General features: G+C 39.8%; 1 protein-coding gene across 1 annotated transcript in view; it reads right to left on the bottom strand.

The window, feature by feature from the left end:
* Positions 1 to 751: 751 nt before the first annotated feature.
* Foxo1 (forkhead box O1) overlaps positions 752 to 19,491 on the bottom strand; it is a 120,209-nt gene continuing 101,469 nt past the window's right edge. The window contains exons 5-6 of the mRNA XM_010639175.3: positions 1,540 to 2,888; positions 752 to 1,093 (exon numbers count right to left, since the gene is read on the bottom strand). Coding sequence (XP_010637477.2) covers positions 1,554 to 2,888 — 1,335 coding nt within the window. The 3' untranslated portion in view covers positions 752 to 1,093; positions 1,540 to 1,553. The remainder of the gene's footprint in view (positions 1,094 to 1,539; positions 2,889 to 19,491) is intronic.

Consider the following 19,491-nt stretch of genomic DNA (forward strand, 5'->3'; position numbering starts at 1 on the left):
AGGTGAGATTTCTTAAAATACATACATAAAAACTTATTTAGTTCTTCTAAATACAAAATGCAATGTGTCCGTAACTATACATCACTTTCTTGCCCAACAGGGCCAGAAACGTTGAGTATGCAAGTACTAATTACAATGATTTAAGATTAGTCAGAAACACCACCAAGTAACATCCCAAAGTGTACAAACCAGTTAAGCACATAGAAAATTAGTACTAACCCAGTTAGAAATACAAAATGAAAATTATGAATGCTGTCCCCCAAATACCTGTGATTTCACAAATTTACAAGCAGACAACGTAACAAAGTAGACTCGGTTTTAAGAAAACATTACAATAGTCCAATATCTATTCCAAAAATGATCTCAAGTCTGAACAATGACATCAAAAATCATTTATCTGGAAATTAGAACCATTTTAAGTGTTTTTACAACGTTGCAAAAAACAAAATAAAAAAAAATAGAAAAGACCTATACAAGGCTGGCGCTTAATCTATTTTTTTCTCCAAAAGTTTTACAAGTCCATCAACTCAGCAGATTGATAACAGGCTACTTGGTTCTCATGTGAATCCTGTGGCAGGTGAACAGGTCCAAAGTTGCTCCGTGGAGGTGTAAGAGATCTCAGTTTTTTGTGATTCATCCCTTCAGCAGAACCCGGGTAGTACAAACAAAAGTTTAACTTATCAAGACGTGATCACAGTATTACAAAAAGAGTATAAACTTTCCTTGGACCAAATGGATATTTTAAAAAACAAAAACACACAAATACAATTCTGTATCTACGGCATATATACAAAACTTGAAAGCACACCAGGATCCAAAAGTCTTTTCTGCAGTATATGGTGTAGTGAGTTTGGCACTTCATTGTAAAGAAATTTCCAATGGCACAGTCCTTATCTACAGCAGCACATAACCTGCAAACATTGGGCAAACATCCTGTACAGGAAAAGTATCTCTGCTGCCAAGTCTGACGAAAGGAAAAAAAAGGAAGGATTTTTTTTTTTTTTAATCAAGAAAACCAAAAGGATAGATGAAGGACATCTTTGGACTGCTTCTCTCGGTTCCTGCTGTCAAACAATCTGAATTACTCTGTAGCCTAGGGAAAAACATACATACACAATGAGAACATAGCCAAATTAAAACCAATTCAATTTAACAAATGAGGGTGACAGACACTTAGGGGGGAAAGCTAGACCTTGCTTAAAATCATTCAGTAGCAAAACTTTTATTAAAAAAAAAAAACTTCAGTATTTGATTTGTATCAAACATTCATTACTGAAGAGCTACTAAGAAGATCCAGCCACTAACTGTCAAAAGAAAATATTTAAAGGAGTTGGAGAAAGCTTCTGTATAGTTAAATTCAAAGGGAAAATTGCTAAGCTGCAAAAAAGGGGAAAGAATGAATAACAAAAGATATCTCTTTGCAAGGGGCAGCAGGTTGACATCAAAAAAGTGCTAACCATGGAAGACACAAGCAAGTTACTCCTCTCTTTTAAAAAGACCTTTCTTTCAAAAGGCCTTTTGATATTGGGGTGAACTTACCTTCTCACTAACTCTTAGCCTGACACCCAGCTGTGTGTCGTCGTCTTGACACTGTGTGAGAAGCTTTGGTTGGGCAACACATTGTCAAAGTTAAAATCCAAGGTATCTCCATCCATGAGGTCGTTCCGAATGATGGACTCCATGTCACAGTCCAAACGCTCAATAAACATGCCATCCAAGTCACTTGGGAGCTTCTCCTGGTGGAGAATGCCCATCCTACCATAGCCATTGCAGCTGCTCACTGAAGAATAGCCCAGGGCACTCATCTGCATGGGATGGGAAAGAGGCACTTGTAACGGTGTCTTCACTGGGGTCAGGCGGCTCATACCTGAGGTATGAGGCATTGTGTTCACTGCATGGGGCAGAGCACGCCCATTAACAGCAGATGTTTGCTGGGCATGTCCAGGATGAGTATGAGAGTTAGGATTCATCATTTTGTTATGAGATGCCTGGTTGCCATACGTTGGCATGACTGAATTAGGGCCCATCATCACATTCTGGCCCAGGACGCGACTACTGGGTTGAGCCACCCCAGGATCAACTGGTGACATAATGTCATTATGAGGAGGAGAGTCGGAAGTAAGTAACTCCTTTAAGAGTCCTGGGGCACAGTTATACTGATTCAGTCCTCCATAACTAGATTTGTTGTCCTGAAGTGTTTGCATAGGCATCTGGGGCAGCGGGCTCATGCTGGATTGGCCATATGTATATTTTTGGTAGTTGGGGCTGGGGGAATTCAGGCTGGTATTTGGCGGTGCAAAGGAGTAACATGTTGTCTGCTGCATCATGCTGCCAGGTGAAGACTGAGTTGAAACAGTTAATGGTGTTGGGGATGAGAGAAGGTTGAGATTATCCAAAAGGTTTTCCATGTTTTCAGGATTGCTTATTTCAGACAGGCTGGGCAGAGTAGAAGCCATCTTTGCAGCAGATGGTGGGTATACTAGAGAATGCACATCCCCATCTCCCAGATCATCTTGTTCTGTCATAATGGGGGAAAGTCTTCCACTGATAGTACTAGCATTTGAGCTAGTTCGAGGGCGAAATGTACTCCAGTTATCAAAGTCATCGTTGCTGTGAGAGCCAGGGCTTGCAGGCCATTTGGAAAACTGCGACCCAGGGCTATCTCCAGCACCTTCCTGGCCAGACTGGAGGGATGCTTTTTTCTTGGCAGCTCGGCCTCGACTCTTAGCAAATTTACTGTTGTTGTCCATGGACGCAGCTCTTCTCCTGGGGGATTTTCCACTCTTGCCTCCTTCTGGATTGAGCATCCACCAAGAACTTTTTCCAGTTCCTTCATTCTGCACACGAATGAATTTGCTGTGTAGGGACAGATTATGGCGAATTGAATTCTGTAAGGCAAAAATCATCATGTTAGAAGTACATTTCCACTTAGAAAGTTTACTATTCCCAACATATATCACAGGCAAGACAAGTAAAATTTTTAAGAGTTCCTAGCACAAATTTCAAAACACTAAAAACTCTAGGCCCACTACAAAAAAATTTCAAACTGACGTATGAAAAACAGTACCATCATTTAAAAATAGTACCCATCTTTAAGTTAAGTAATCATGATCAGAAATATCTTCTTTTATACAATTATGTTTTATGGGAAGATTACAGGATCTGTCTTATAAATTACCTAAGTTTTGTTCAGCCACAATGCTATGCAAATAGGAATCTATATTGAAGTGCCATCAAAAATCTTTTCCACTCCACTATTCCTAAAACTCCCAAGTCTCTTCAGAGGAAACATATGCCATTTACACAAAGTGAGATGTTTTATATCACTGGACCCACATGATTATGGGAAAAAAGATGAAGCCAGATATATTCCTAACAATTAAAAACCTGAAAACTAGAAAGATCTATATTCATTTATACCTTTAAAGGTATAACGGATAATTGCTAATGGATAGACAAATATGGAACATAATATGAAATTATTTTTTTATCTGAAAGTTAATCAGCCAAAAAAAAAAAACTCAATTTAAATTCAAGTAGCACCCTTTTACCCAAATAACCAGAAGTATACCAACTCTATGACATTGCATCAAGGGTTACACTTCATCCAAAAAGACAACTACAGAGGGGAAATAGGGGTGGAGAACATAATTCTAAGGTATGCTTTTATATTCCAATTCAGTGGGGGTATGGGTAGTAGTATAGTGATATTATACATAAAAATCCACAATTACAAATATACGGGAAAGTAGGCCACAGACTCTCAGGGTTCAGCTGCAGAGAAGAAGCTCACATGTGCTTCTCCTATTCAACACACAGCCTGACATCTGACATATGGTTGAGTCTGTGGAAAATGGCTGGGAAAGAAGTGGGAAACAATCTGAGCTCCTAAGAAGGAAGAATCTATCTTACTAGCTTTTGCATGAGGCAAAGTCACTACCCAGTCATTCAGCAGCCTCATTATGTCTGGAAGCAAGATTCTGGGGACCTTAGACCACTGGCAAAGGAGCTGTTTGCACAGCTCCCAGATTGTTCTGGCCTTCTTTGCCAATTCAGCATAGGGCTCAGCTAACCAAGAATTCTGCTTCTCTGCAGCCCCTCTCCTGGACCACAAAAAAACTCTGGTTCCATCTGTGGCCACTTAAGGAGGCAGCCACAATGCCCACATCCTCGTGCTGTTCTCATGGGACAAAGATGCCAACCTCTGTGCCAGAGCACAATCTGTACAGCAGGTCTGGACTGGGTCTCTCCATATCACTGAGTTCACATCTTTTCTTACTGAAAGGAGGTAGAAAATAGAAAAGGAGTATGGAGCTCTCACTTTCTAAAAGGCGATAGAAAAGTCAGGAGGAAGCCCAACAGAGCTAAGAGATCAACATTTCAAAATGCCTTCTGACCCTTTGTACTACATTCTGCCCAAGGATTACAACACACTAGCTATGTGATGAGCCCTTCTGCCAGGCAGAGTGCAGGTCAGACAGGGCCAAACAGGAGTCTCCAGCAGGATGCTGAGCAGGTGTGCAGGCACATGGCAGCAGGGGTCTCCGGTTTCTAAGACAACCCTCTTATGATCTATATCCAACTCAAGACAGGCTGTGAGAAGGATATGGTCCATGTAAGAACCTCCAAAGTAGCCAAGGAATGAATTTCTCTCATATCCTATTTCATTCCAAAGATTCCCAAAATGCCATGGGAAGGCACTAACACATGCATGCACACATGCATGTTCACAGAGCCATGGCCTCGTGTGTTGTGCGCACCAACACAAGTAACCCAAGTTCTCCACTCCCCCTAGAAGCAGCAGCCTGTGTGGGGCAGCACGCACTGGAGTGTAGCCAAGCACTGCACCCTGGGACTTGTCCACACACTAGAAGTCTGGGCATTTACACACTATTCCATCATGACAGCTTTGTTCTTTGGACACAGCAGACACACAGATAAGCTCCAGTGAAACCTCTGGAGGAAAGGAAGCTTGACTTTTGTTCCTGTCACATTTAGTTAATAAGGTGGGAGAATGATCTTCTCAGATAGCAGCATCCTGGTTGTCTGCACTGACTTGGGTGGAGGGGCGCTGCTCTATAACACCAAGATAGTTCTGTCAGACACACTGGCAAGTGCAACTGGGGCATTTTTAACAAGACTACAGAAGACATAATGATGAAATCTTCAAGAAGATTCACTAACTCAAGTGGGACATACACTAACTACTTAAGATATTTTTCTATTTTACTACAGCAACCCCTTACGTATCAAAACTTCATACTACATATTTTTGTAAGAGGACATTTCAGGTCACTGAGTAACAGAGCTGTCTACTGCCTTTGCCAACAATTAAAAAAATTTTTTCCGAACAGGAAAAGGTTTGCTGTGCAGGGCTTGTTACATAAATTCCTGTTTTTTCACACAGCCAGTGGAACATTAAAGAAGCTATGATTTCTGAAGGGGTGTGATTTGGAGGTGACTCTTGTGAAAATACGTGCCACTAGCACTGATATTTGTGTCTTGTCTGTTGGATGCAGCACAAATTGAACAAGTGATACCAACACAGGACACTGCATCACAGCTGCCCGTGACTGGTGGGGCTCTGAAATATTCTGCTCTTTAACTTCCAACAACTACTGCAGGAGCAAAGAGGTAGGGGATAAAGACTGAGGTTGATGCACACATTCAATCATTCACCCAAATCCTATTTCTGTATGATGCGGTTAGAGATTAAGTCACATCAGCCAATCTCCACTGCACTAGCTGTATTTCTCTGCAACCAGGGCTGGCGTTCCGCTGGTGTTCAGATGGCTTTCAAGGCCCACTCACAAGCCTCTGCCTTCTGTCTGCAGACTGCCACGCCAAGCAGTGCAGCACATTCTTAGGAAGCCTGACCTAATCTACCACACAGATAAGGAGTGGGAAGGATGGGTACCCCAGACATGGTATACTTGCTTGTTCAACCTGCTCTTGAGTGTTCTATTCAATGCCCTCTACAGATCGGATTCCAAGCTTATTTTGTTCTTAATTTATAATGCTTTTGTTAATTTGTTCTTAATTTCTAATGCCATGGCTCCTAATATGTTCTGCACATAAGATATTTTCCACAAATATTTGTTGACTGACTTCTTGGAAACAATCAGGGAAAGTGTGATATCTAACTACACACCTCTTATCCATTCATTCATGTACTAATAGTTGTCAGCTCATACTTTTGGAACTTACTTTGCACTAGGAAGATAAGGAGACACATAGAAATGAAGAAAGCTTGCCCTCCAGAAGTTTTATGATCTATCTGGGAAGAGAAAAGTCCACATCAATAGCCCAAAACTGGACTGTCCAATACTCCCTCCAAAGTTGTCCACAGCATCTGTCTCAGCCCAACAGTTCCTTCCTCTTAGAGCATTTCTCAAAAACCCCATCACAACTCTGCAGCTCGGTAACATGGGACAGCTTGCTTAGCCACCAGTTAGGAGTGCTATATGCGGTTCCCTGGGGCATGTCTGGCTCTCCCTACACTGTGAACTGCTGCGCACACAGAGACCTTGGCTGTATTTTGGTACTCTGCATCCTCACAGCACCATCATCAAGTAAGCACTCAAACACCTGCTGAAATGGATTCACAGCTCCAATACTGACAGGGCTTTGAGAAAATGGAATGGACAAATACATGTGAAGTGTTTAGCTCAATCAATACTAACATCACTGTTTTCCCACTACTAGATTAACAGCATCTATAGAACATCATCTCAGTTTTATAGACTTACTCTAATGTCTTTATAATCACACTGTTCCTGCCAACAGGAGGCTTTTAAATGTTATTTTCTAGGGGGAAAAATGACTACTTTGGAGGACAAGTTATTATATTTTCTCCACACACCAACCACTGTTTCAGAACTGAATTCAAACACTATAGTCAGTTGATCAGTGCACTTGCTGGCCAGTGGCTCTAGAATCCTCAAGTCTAGGTTGCTACTGAATCTAGATGTGGGCACTGCACACTTGGGGGCTCTGGGACTCTTGTCCCATCTGGGACAGGATGTATGGAGAAGCAACAGCAGGTATAAGAGCAGGACTGCTGTTCAAGGCCACAGAGTCTCCACGGGGGCTGTTCTGATTGAGCACACTGTGCTGTTCCACCACCTGGCTAGAAGTGAGTTCCGAGGGGTGCCCCCCAGGGATTCTCACCATATAAGACACAGCCATTTTACATATTCCCTCCCCAGGATGCTCTGAGCCCCCAACAGTCAAGAAAGTAACAATCAGTCACTGAAGTGCAGGACAAAAACATTTAAAATTTTTATTTACTTTAAAATTTCTTTCTCATTCTTTGAGAATTCAGTTAAGAATGTGTTATGGGGGCCTGGGATTTAGCTCAGTGGTTCCACTGCCTGTCTCGCAAATGCAAGGTACAGAGTTCAATCCCCAGTCCAAAAACAAAAACAAACAAACAAACAAAAAACCACAATGTGTTATGGGGCCAGGAGTGTAGCTCAGTAGCACAGTACCTGCCTGGAAAATGCAAGGCCCTGAGTTCGATTCCTGGTATCCCCTCTCCCCCTACACAAAAAAAGAATGTGTTATGTAGCAGGCATGGTGGCAAAAGCTTATAATCCAATTATTACTCAGGAGGCTGAAGCAGGAGTATTGCTGTGAGCTGAAGGCCAGCCTGGGTCACATAGCGAGTTTAAGGCCAGTCTGAACTACACAGAAAGAATGTTTTAAAATGTACACAACACACTTAAATTGTAAATGAATAGATGTTGTACCAAAAAGGGTATGTGATTGCACACCTACAATCCTAGCTAACTGGGAGGCTGAAGTAGAATGACCAGAAGTTTCGAACAGCCTGGGAAACCTAGCAAGACTCTGTCTCAAAATAAAAAATTTAAAGGGCAAATACAATAAAGATAAAGAAGTATGTGATTTTATTCCCCCAAGATGTATGTAGAGACTACTAATCTATTCTAGTACATTTTTAGGTACTTGAGGCCTCAACAAAGATCACGGGAGCAGAAAAGGCCCTGAGTTGAGTGCAGAAAACTTGTGTTTCTCCCATCATTCCCAACCTCATGCTCCAAGCCCTAAATAAAGGGGCTCATCCTGGTCTCCTTCCTGGCCACCATTCCTCACCTTGTGTTTTCCTGGCCCTTTGCCCCTCTCCAAATGCTGCCTTCTGACCTGAATGACAGCTCAGGTGCATCTATCCTGTTCCTCAACCTGTGTAGAAACTACCTCAGGTCAGTGAGGGTCTTCCTGCTGCTGCTGAATTCGTTCTACTGTTCAATTTGCTTGGCAGTTGTAAGAGAAGTCTGTGCATTGTGTTTAACCAAAAATGAAACACGACCAGCAACTTAAATTGAAGGTACCTGCTCACGAACCTCTGATCTTTGTATCGTATATATACAATACACTTTACTTTATAGTTTACTACAGTCAATACATCACAGCCCTAGAAAGCAAGTATTATTGGCCCCATTTTAGAAACAGGAAAATAGAGGCACATAAAATTATTTTTCCAATGAGAGCTCAAAGGAAGATTATGTGGTACTGCTGCTGGAAAATTCTTCAGACTGAAGTTACATGTGTGCACTTTGAAGGAGCCAAAATAACTGTTTACTAGTTTATAAAATTAATTTTCTGCCTTAATATGTGATGTATTTATACAAAATATACTTGTTTTTTTATTTCAGTGAGTTCCTCTTTATGGAGGGAAACCATAGCACCAGAAGTATGGGTTTTAGATGTACACATTATCTCAAGGAAGGTCTGGACAGAGAGGCTATAAGGACTCTAGAGGAAAATGAAAGGTCCTCAGATGCCTAAATTGCCACCCACCCTGTGTGAGTGTGTGGGCAACAGCCACCAGATTCAACAAAAAGAACTTCACAATAAGAGAATGGGACATATGACTAAATAGATTCATTCTAGAAATTCTTTCAAAATGCTAGACAAACTACATTTTCCAAAGCTTTTATCTAATTTCTGTCAACTTTCTCAGTGTGACTTACACAGATTCTCAGCAACACTTTTATTCCCTTCCTGCTTTTATACCTGCTCTTCCTAAACTTTTACACATGAAAAAGAAAAACTAATGAGAAAGTAGGAAAATTTCTATTCTTCACAGAGTTGCCATTAGAGTTGCTAGTAAAAGTTTTTTTTTAAATAATTCAATGCGCTTGCAAACAGAAGGAAAGCATGTGACCTTTAGTCAATGGTTGTTTTTTACAAGTGATGTCAATAGATACGTGTTATCAACACGCAACATAATCTGACTTAAAAGGTGCTGCGACAGAGGATCTCTGCAGATGGTTACCTACACTTACATTTGAGTCCCTTCTACAGAGCTGATTTCACTCTCCTCCTCACCTACATATCCTAAGACCACCCTGTTTCTTCCCAAAACTATGGACAAGGACTCACAGCCTATCACTGGAAGGCCCTGCAAGGGTTATATGGTCTAACACTCTTGTTTTATGTGGGCGGGGGGAATAAAGAGTTCGGAGACATTAAAAAGCAGATGGAAAGTTTATGGACAATCATTCACTAGAAGTACTGTAGTAGGAACATGCAGTGTCCCTTCCCCAACCAATCCAACTTTTCCTGTAGATTCTCAAACCACTGTACAGACACACATTTATGCCTAAACCTCTTTATCTGACACATATCATTCCAAAGGAAGGAAAATATGACTACATGAAAACAGCCTCCATTGATCTCAAAACAGTAATAAAAAAGCTAAGATCTCATGGGTGTCATGAGAAGCCTCACGCAATCTGGAGTCAGCCATTGGGGCAGAAGCTTAGTCAACAACTAGCTCTGGAGGTAGCCTTCACTGGGCCAACTCTGAGTAAGTCGTTCATCTCACTGCGCGCTTCAGCTCTGACACTTGCAGCAGAGCCCTGAGTATCACACAGGACTGCAAGGGACCAAGTGGTGTAGCATGAATGGAGGTTCTCAGTGTATCACCCAATACAAAGTTCTGTTACAGGAAGTAAATGAATATATAAACAGGAATTTTAAACCATCATGAATGGCTCCAACTTGATTAAGTCATTCATCACAAACTTCCCATTTGATAGAGTTCCTCAAACTTGTTTCCATGTCCTCAAAACTGAACTGTAATCTTTCACTTAGAGAAAAATTATGATTTCTCTGCCTTGGGAAGACTGTAGGTTTTAAAGATTAAGGGTTCAGTATCTTTTGCTGGCTTTTCAGTGACCTATGTTGGAAAAAAATATGTCCAAGATGTTGTTCAAGAAGAAGAAAATATACCAGCTCACTGACGAGTGATCCTATGTGGGATGTTCTTTCTCAAACATTAGTTACCCCTGATCATTTAGTTTATAGAGAACAAACCCCCAAGGGGGGAGGTTCATAAACATAAAACATACTTCAGGACAAAACGGTAGAAATGAGTTGTAGGGAATGGGTGTGAGGTATTAAACAAAGAAGGAAGGTGGGGGTACCCTTAGCTTACATCAGGAAGCAGCAGATCTGCAAATGGAGAAAACTGGTTTGCCAGATCTTTACAAGAATAACATTTCATTCCTAACCATATACATTTAGGATTTAAGAAAAAAATGTTCAGGCATAGAACAGAAAGTGTACTTAACAATAGTAAACTGCATCAAGCATTTGCTTCTCAGAAGGCAGTAACTAAAAAAGCACAGTGCTTCCCTTTGCCATAATATTTAGCTGGGTCCCACAGAAAACCCTGTATCAAAATAAGCTATAGTTTTGGGGGGAAAAAAACCAAAGCCTTTAATTTTCAGACTATGAAATCTCTAACAATCAATGTTACGTGCTCTTGTGCACTCTCAGAAATGGAAGTACCCTGGGCTGAGAATTTAGCTCAGTAGTTCCACTGTCTACCTCACAAGCATAAGGTCCTGACTTCAATCCCCATCACCAAAAAAAGAGAAAGAAATGGAAGCACCGTAAAAGACAAACCCCAAACTACCCAGGTGAGGTTGAAATAATCAGTCCCCTTAACAGGACAACCACTTCTCCTCTGTTCTAGATCACCAGGCACTGACTGACCTTACTGTTCTGCTGTACCTCCATTTAAATGGCTAATGTGAACCTCTGCTCAAGCAGAGCCTGGAAAACAAACCACTTGCTGTTTCACAGGCTTGGACCTAACACTGCCACACAAGCCAGCAGGGCCAGCCTTCCACTGAGTGCCATCAACTTTGCTAAAAAAAGGTCCCAATGATGGGTAACCAGAGAATAAATTTCATTTAGCTAAAATTCTTAAATAGTGTGACCAAGTGTTGTATACGTGTTTTAAAGGGCTACCAAAGATTTCAAAGTGGAACTTACCTCTCCTGGGATTAATTCAGTTTCAATGCACCATGCAGGCATTTCTTGGTTCACTACCTCCTCCCTAGGGAGGCATCATGACCAAATACTATACCAAGTCCACAGCACACAGCCACAACTTCCCAACCTGTCCTAAAAGTGGCCTAAAGGAGCCTATTCTTTCCAAAATATAAATTAATTTAAAAAATAAGAACCAAGATACAAAGCTACAAGATCCCAGTGATGAATGTACCTGTACTGTATACCTAAAAAGTACCAATAAACTCAATGAACAAAAAATTAATTGTTCATACTAGAAACACTTTTTCCTGCTCTTGTCAAATGGCTGTCTCGGACACATAAGGCCCCACCACAGAAAAATATTAAGAGTAAATTCATTCGTTGCTAAAGTGATTCTGCTGTTTGCTAATGAAAATCTTTGTCTATTTTATAGTCCATATGTTTTTCTAATTTGCAGTGGTTCTATAAACACACTGCAATGCAATGCAATGCAATTAACTATCTTACCTATCTGGTTGCACAAGAAGGCAAAACAAAATAAAAACCCCAAACAAAAACAACAGAGCACATTAGAATCTACTCTCTTCTGATGAAGAATTTAAATAATTAGACATAAAAGAAAGCATAGCAAATCAGTACTGGGATCAATTTTTAAATTTTCTAAAATTACTGAAAAACTAAAGTGAATTTTAAATTTTGTCAGTTACTGTGATGAAACTGTTAATCCTGCTCATGTTAAATAAATGTATATTATACAAAGTGTATGAGCTAAATCATTTATAAAGCCAATGAAAAACATAAAGGATATAAACCCAGAGGTAAGAACACAAACTTGGACAGATTAAAATCTCTAGAACAATATTATACTCATAGGATATATTGTCTAAAATTGTTGTTTATTCTAAGCATGTCTATTGTCTGGAAAATCCAGGGAAGAATTAATCCACTGGATAGCAGTTATATGAGCTGCTAACTCTTAGTAAATAGAAATAAAGTAATCTAGGGTTCTCCATTTTTGTTTTTTTTTTAGAACCCAGAGATGATAATATTCATTGCAAAAAGAACAGTACTAAAGTGCACTAAAGTATAACACTGAGTTACACACTGCTTGCAATACAGGATTTTCTTGTATGGTTTATACAGACTCTCGACATCAACTTGCCCATTTTTCTGGCTTGGAAGCCTAACACAACAATGACTCATGACCAAAAAATTATCCCCCAAAATTCTTAGAAGATTGTTTCTTTAAAAGAATTCTTAAAAGACTGTCCCTAATTAAACCTATCGAAATTCACTGGCTGTCCCAACACCAGCAAATCTATTTGGACCCCGGATTATGCTAAAGTAAAATTCCCCTCAACTTGTGAGACTGAAGCCACAGAAGGGCTGTTCTCACAGCCATCGGGGACCTGCATCAGTAAGTACATGGCAATTCTACTCTGAGACTGGAAGGTCTCCTGCATAATATCCCTACCCTCCACATCACCCTATAAAATAATGCTGAAAACAGAGGTAAGGCAGGGCCACTTCACCCTCATTATCAGCAGACGCCAAGGCCTACTCAGAGTCTCCAAAATATCTGCGAATAACTGTTTCAGTAGCACTGCTTTCACTAAGTTACTGAATGCCCTCAAGACCCTCCACAATATTTCCAACCAAAAGCCATGCCTCCCTACCAGCACAGACCAGACCCAATCTGAGGCCCACACTTTGCTTCCTTGTAAGATCAAGCTTCTGCCCCATTATCAGCACCCATGCCCATGCTGCAAGCAGCATTTCCACCTCTTTTTGAAAACTAAACTGAACAGAAAAGCAGCCCAAGAAGCAGCCTCTCACCCGCGGGCAGTCACACTGTGCACTTGTTAGCTCAGTGTGGTCTCAGGTCTAGCCAGGCCAGCCCAGGAAAAAGTGCTTCTCCAAGACTATGTCTGAGCTAAGCCAACCCAGGAAGGCTCCATTGTTGAATACACCCCAGGCCAGATTTAGATGATGGGCCACATCCCACTGTGAATTCTTAGGGTTCTAGGGAGAAAGAAAAAGGAAGAATTTCAGATGGGACAAAAAGAATTTCAGGTAAACCATATGAGGGCATCCATGTAAGTAACTGGCAAGCCTTACAATTTGGCCAGTTTTCCTAAAACTTTTTACTTTAACACTTCAGTTTGAATACCTATCTTTTTGAAAAAATGAACAATATTATAATCATGAATTAAGGGTACAAGACCACCTTTATAAATCTCTAAAGATAAAAAACCTTAAAGCTGCTTCTAGAAGTTAGTAATATCATTTTTAGGAAGGTGTTGATCTCTTTAAAATGCACTGGTTACATACACATTTGTTGTCTAAGGTTAAAAAAAATAAAGAGAATTCTGTATAGTAGCTCAACCTTAAAAGGCTAGAGGGAAACTAGCAAAGGAAGAATGAATGAATGGTCAAATGAACCATTTCTTAGGATGACTCAAACCTGAGAAAATTAGAAAGCTTCACACAAGCTGGTAATTAGCAATGGTTCACCTTAAACTATTCTTTGGAGCTTCAGTTTTTGGTGTTTTCACTTTGAATTTCCTCTGAAAGGAAATGGAATAGCTTCTGTTGTGGCTAGAATCTTGTACATTGTACAATATTTTTTAAAAAATCTCTCCTAAGCTACTACATTCAAAGATATTCTGAACTATGGTAATAGTTCTTCACAACTATATATGTGTGTGACTCATACACACATGTGAGTGCCTTTCTTCACTTCTCTTAAAATTATACATTTGCCAATAAGGTTCATTAGAAAGGGCTTGTATATTCACATCCAGGTTGAATCAACTGCGCGCATGCACACATGAATCTGAGTTGTATGATGGCCTGGTACCTAAGCACTAATCTGCAATTAAAGAGTAAATGAGTACATGTTTAGAAAATACAAAGCATATTATAAATGCAAAGAATGCTAGAAATTTCAAGTATATGAGAGAATTCTTCAAGAAATTCATAATATTCGAGAACAAAATGCCAAGATTTCCTAGAAGAAAGTGCTGACTTGCAGCTACGTAACTAAGACATTAGCAGATTCCAACTCCTCTCAAAGATGACTTTTCTCTAAACCAACATGTATATTTGGTATCCCATCTTGTTATTTTTATTACTGAGGTAGGTAATTTGGTCATGTTCTGACAAACCTTTAAGACAGTAATGGACAGGGAAGAATTGTTAGTGATGGAACAAAACTGAAGAATCTTCAGGGGGACCCACCCATCATCAAAAGGAGTTTTATGTTTTAATTATTTTGAAGTCTACCCAATAGTGAAGACAGATACCAATATATTGAATAAGCATTTTAATTTTGCAAGTAACCACAAATCAAGGAGCACATCAAGCAAAACAAGTATCCCTCCCTAGGGTAGTGCAGATTAAACCTAGGGCAGTATGCCACATCTTCAACCCATCTCCCCTCTCCCGTTTCTTTGTTTGTTTGTTTGTTTGTTTTAGGACAATATCTTACTAAATTGCCCAGGGGTTACAAATGTGTACCCACCACGCCCATTTCCAAAATTTATCTTCTTTTACGAGTTTTCTAGGATGGACTACTTGCTTAATTATGAAGACAACTGACTGAAGAACAAGAATCAGGGATAGAACAGAACCTATCTGGTTGCTTTACCCAGACTAGAGCCAAAGAAAACACTGCTTGTGAGGCCAGAGGGAGCGGGTAGTCTAACAAATCCAGAGGTACAATCTCAGAGGACAATGAGTGGGTCATTTTTATTGGGAATACAAACCAAAGATAAACTTCTACCTTCATGTGTACCACTGAGAAATCTACCCAAAGTTAACTAAGAATGTGAGCAAAACCTAAATGAATCTAATGTAAACTATTTCAATTGACAATTTCAGAAATTAATTTCCATTCATATTTCAATAATATACATTAAGATTTGTAGATGTAGTCAAATCCATTCTGGTAAATACAATTTCATCCAGCAGGCATTAAATTAGTCCCTGATGAATACTAGTACTGCGGGAACAGAGGAATCAAGGTACTTTCTCCTGACAATCTTATATGTATGAAAGGCTGACAACACAAAAATGTCAGGTGGAGCATTCTCAAAACAAGACAAAAAAGACCCTAAACTGGAATTGGGACAGACTTTGAGATTGCTAAATAAAAAGGGAAAGAAATTCTTGATGTTGGAACAAAAATGAATTTTAAAATTGCCAGGCATACTACATGGTTCTAGAACGAGACAGGTCTAGTTAAAATCTGGCCAACACTTTGCATGCCTGAGTAGCCTTGGATGAGCATCTTGCAATCTTTGGGTCTTGGTTTCTCACTTGTAAGAAAGAACATTAAGTTTCCAGTGTATGCAAAATGCCCAGTGAGTACTGGCTATTAGTATTTGTAAGGTGACTATGGTATAAACTTTCCTCAGCAGAGGCTATCCACCCTTCTTCTTCTTCCACCATCAGATGCCCCAGCCTCTAAATGCTTCCTTTTGCAGAACAAGTTAGTGCTACGTAATTTTCAACCATGCCTAGAAGTTACTATACAACCAAGAAATATCAACAGTTCAAATATTTTTCAAAACCTAGGTCAGAGTCTAGCAGTTGAATGAAAAGCAGCTAAGTCCAGGTAAAGGAGGAATGTGTGGAGTAGCTTGAGTGTGACACCCATAATCAGTTCTAAGATGTTAGACTTACTGTATTAGTTTAAGATTGCAATGCCAAGTAATCTATTGCTTCTGCTGCCTGGAATAAACTCCCCTCAAAATAAAAGAGTTGTGTTACAGTTCTACTTGTGCTTAGAGGAAGCAGTTGATTCATGAGAGATGTGCAAAGTCTGTCACTGACACCTTTATCATTCTCTTCCCACTCTACTTATCCACTGACACACAACTTAGAGCACCAATTCCAAGCAAAGGTGAATATTAAATATTAAAGAAAGGCGGTGGAAGGGGTGTTGATGCAGAAGACCTCACCAAAAAAAAATGTGCCTTGTCAAACACCACACCAAGATATAGAACAACATCCTCCCCTGTTCTGAGTTCAGCTATCTTTTCTATTCAATGAAAAGTGCCAAACACTGCACCTGTTATTTGATGCTACAATTTACAGATCTTTATCAAACCCACTTGACAAATAATCCTAGAATACTGATCATGTAGACTGGGAACTTATGTGTGTTGTTAAAAAAAAAAAAATCCCCCTTGGTATGAAATACCAGAGACATAATGCTGAGTAACAAGACAAGGATTCCCTGCAGCCAGCCTCTCAACCAACCTCATCTCCAGGCTAGACTTAATTGTCAAAGCATCTCCAACCACTGCTCATCTAATAGCATCCTCTGAACTCTCTGGTCCAGTTTCCCCAAAGAACACATGTTCTTCTAAACACAAAGGTCTCTATCTCCTCCAGGTAATTCCAGGACAAAACAACATACTGTGGCCTGGCAAAGAACTCTTCAATTTGTGCAGTTCCTTTTTGGGGTAAAAATAATTCAGAGAAAACATATTAGAGCACAGAAAAAGAGTATTCTTAACTGCAAGGCGTTTTACAGTCTTTCATAAACTACCTTTGTGTTTTACACAAAATAAGGAAAACAAAACCCTCTATTAACCTAGACATTTTGTTGTGTGGGTGAGATAACCTGCACATACATACATGAGCATGCACGAGCACAAACACACACACACACATCCATTCACAATGCATGTTACACTTCTCTATGTTTCTTGACTTGTTATATTGTGAAGCCAATGATCAATGGCATACACTTTGGAAAATGATAGTCTGATGACAAAATGATAGACTTTATCCTCCTGTGTATAACTCTAAACAAATTTTATTATCTTGTATGCATCTGCTTGTTTATAAAATGGAAAAATAATGGCTGACCCGCCTGCCTTTTAATAGACACAGCTGCCCTAACAGATACAACTGCTTCACTAAGTATAAAATAGTATGTATTTGTGCGATGTTATGAGTATGTCCAGAATAGGGTAGGGGTTGAGGTGGGAGGACTCTAATCAAAAGACTCAGAACTGCCCAATCTTCCTACCACTATTCTTGGTGCCTCAGAAAGCCTAGGCACTCAGTCAGAAATGACAAAATAATTTTTCTTGCCCCTTGATGACAGGAGACAAGCACAATCCAAGCCAAGTCAGATTGTTCAGTATGAAGCAGAATCTTCTGTCAACCTCTCTTTCCCAAATACCAGACAGTGACAGTCAATCAGTCTTTTCAATAATATAAAATACAGAACTACAAGGGAAGAATAGAGTAAACCTCTTCCATCTTCTTAAAATGCTCCTGAGAGAAGATAGAAAGAAAAGCCAGACACAAGAGGCAAAGAAACAACAAGAAGAAAGAAGAAGAGGACAGAAGAGTGTTTTAGGTTGGCTAAGACAAGAAAATGAAAAAAAAAAAAAAAAAAAAAAAAAAAAAAAAAAAAAGAATATACAGACTTCTCCCAGGGCAAAGACACCACTCCTCACAATTAGAACTATAACATAAACTTATGGACAGCTTCAACAATGGAAATTGAACCTGGAGGGTGAGGAGTCACCTGCACACAGGCTTTATCCCACTAGTGTAACTAGGTACCAGAAGGATGTGTAAAACCCAATTGGGCAAAGGCAGCCTTTAGGATTGGAAAATTTCTACAAAATATTTGATCATGAATGTCAATCATGACATCCTCAAAACTTCTGCTCCCCACCGTCTGTAACTAAAATCAGTGATAGTTCTCATAGGAGTTCCATACAGTCATTTGTTTTACAAGGCCATCTTGATGAATATGACAACTGCCTCTAAATGCTGAATGTAATGGAAATTATCACTTTGTAATTTACCTTTGTTTCTTGTATTTTTTACCACTGCTGCGGAAGAAAGTGTGTGCATACTTTTAATATGCAGAATAAAGCTACACTGGGGCAGCACACAAAAACCATGCGTTTTACTCTAAAAGAAATATTAAGTCCACACCAAGTGGGATATATCTAAGTGAAATAAATACACAGATGCATACTTGCATAACCAAATAAGAATCTGCAGTTTACAAACTATATGCTAAGATTTTTATTTTTCTAAGTAAGCTATTCAAGAGGTCTTTCCTTTAAGTAGTAAGAGGCAAAAACAAAATAAGTGTTTTTACCCAAAATTAGTATAGTGCTGAGGAATGTGACTTTGTCAGATATATTTGGGACACTAGACCCAGTCCTGGCAGTTGGCAAACATGTGGTCCTGTCTGAGTTACTTTTACCTCTCCAGGCGTCAATCTCCCTCAGAAAAATGGGGAGAAAAGCTGTCAACACAAAAGATTTTTATAAGGATTAATCCTACAAAGCACTTACAAATACAAGACACTAGTGACACAAATCTCAAACTTGGGCCCATGCCCCAACTCTGGGTGATGCAAATGTCATCTGCCCTCATGTCACCTCCCCTGCACATGACAGGAGAACCCACTGTTGTTATGCATTTCAGGAAAAACACATGCAGAGCAAGGCACATGTTCTTAGTATTTATGCAACCCATTATTAGTAGTAGAAACAAAAGATGCGTCATTTAATGGCAAAAGTCACATAATCACAACTGAGCAAAGTACAGAAGTCCTTGACTTCTCAAAGCCAGAAACTCAGACACATCAAAACAAGGTGAGGCCCCAAGAAAGTTTCCAGAGCACCTCTCAGCACTACCTGTGCACATTTCTATCTTGCATTTAGGCTAAAAGGACACAGCCTTCTTGGGTTAGGGCCAGGGCACCAACAATTTTTACACAAGAACAGGGAACAGAGGGCTGGTAATTTGGCTCAGTGGTTTCACCACCTGCTTCACAAGCACAAGAATCAGAGTTTGATCCCCAGTAAAAAAAAAAAAAAAGAAAAAGAAAAAGAAAAAAAAAGAACAGGGAAGAGGGAATAGGGATAAATAAGATAAAATACAAAATTAAGCCAAACATCTGGGCACTTTCTTGAAGAAGGGCTTTCAGTTTTTCAGGAACATAACAGGTATCCGCAAACCTTGGCTGGAAAGCTTGGCCAGGTTTTGTGATTCCTTTCTTTTTCCTAGATAAACCCTGAAAAGATACTGTTTGAAAACAAAAAGTGAATACAAAGAAAGCCCCAACAGTCTTCACATTTGTTGCTGAAACACATGCCTTTACATTTGAGAGGCAGAGAACTTGCAGAGGGCTGCCCT

Source organism: Fukomys damarensis, unplaced genomic scaffold (assembly GCF_012274545.1).
Source record: "Fukomys damarensis isolate Sample0158 unplaced genomic scaffold, DMR_v1.0_HiC HiC_scaffold_38, whole genome shotgun sequence".
Classification (NCBI taxonomy): Eukaryota; Metazoa; Chordata; class Mammalia; order Rodentia; family Bathyergidae; genus Fukomys; species Fukomys damarensis.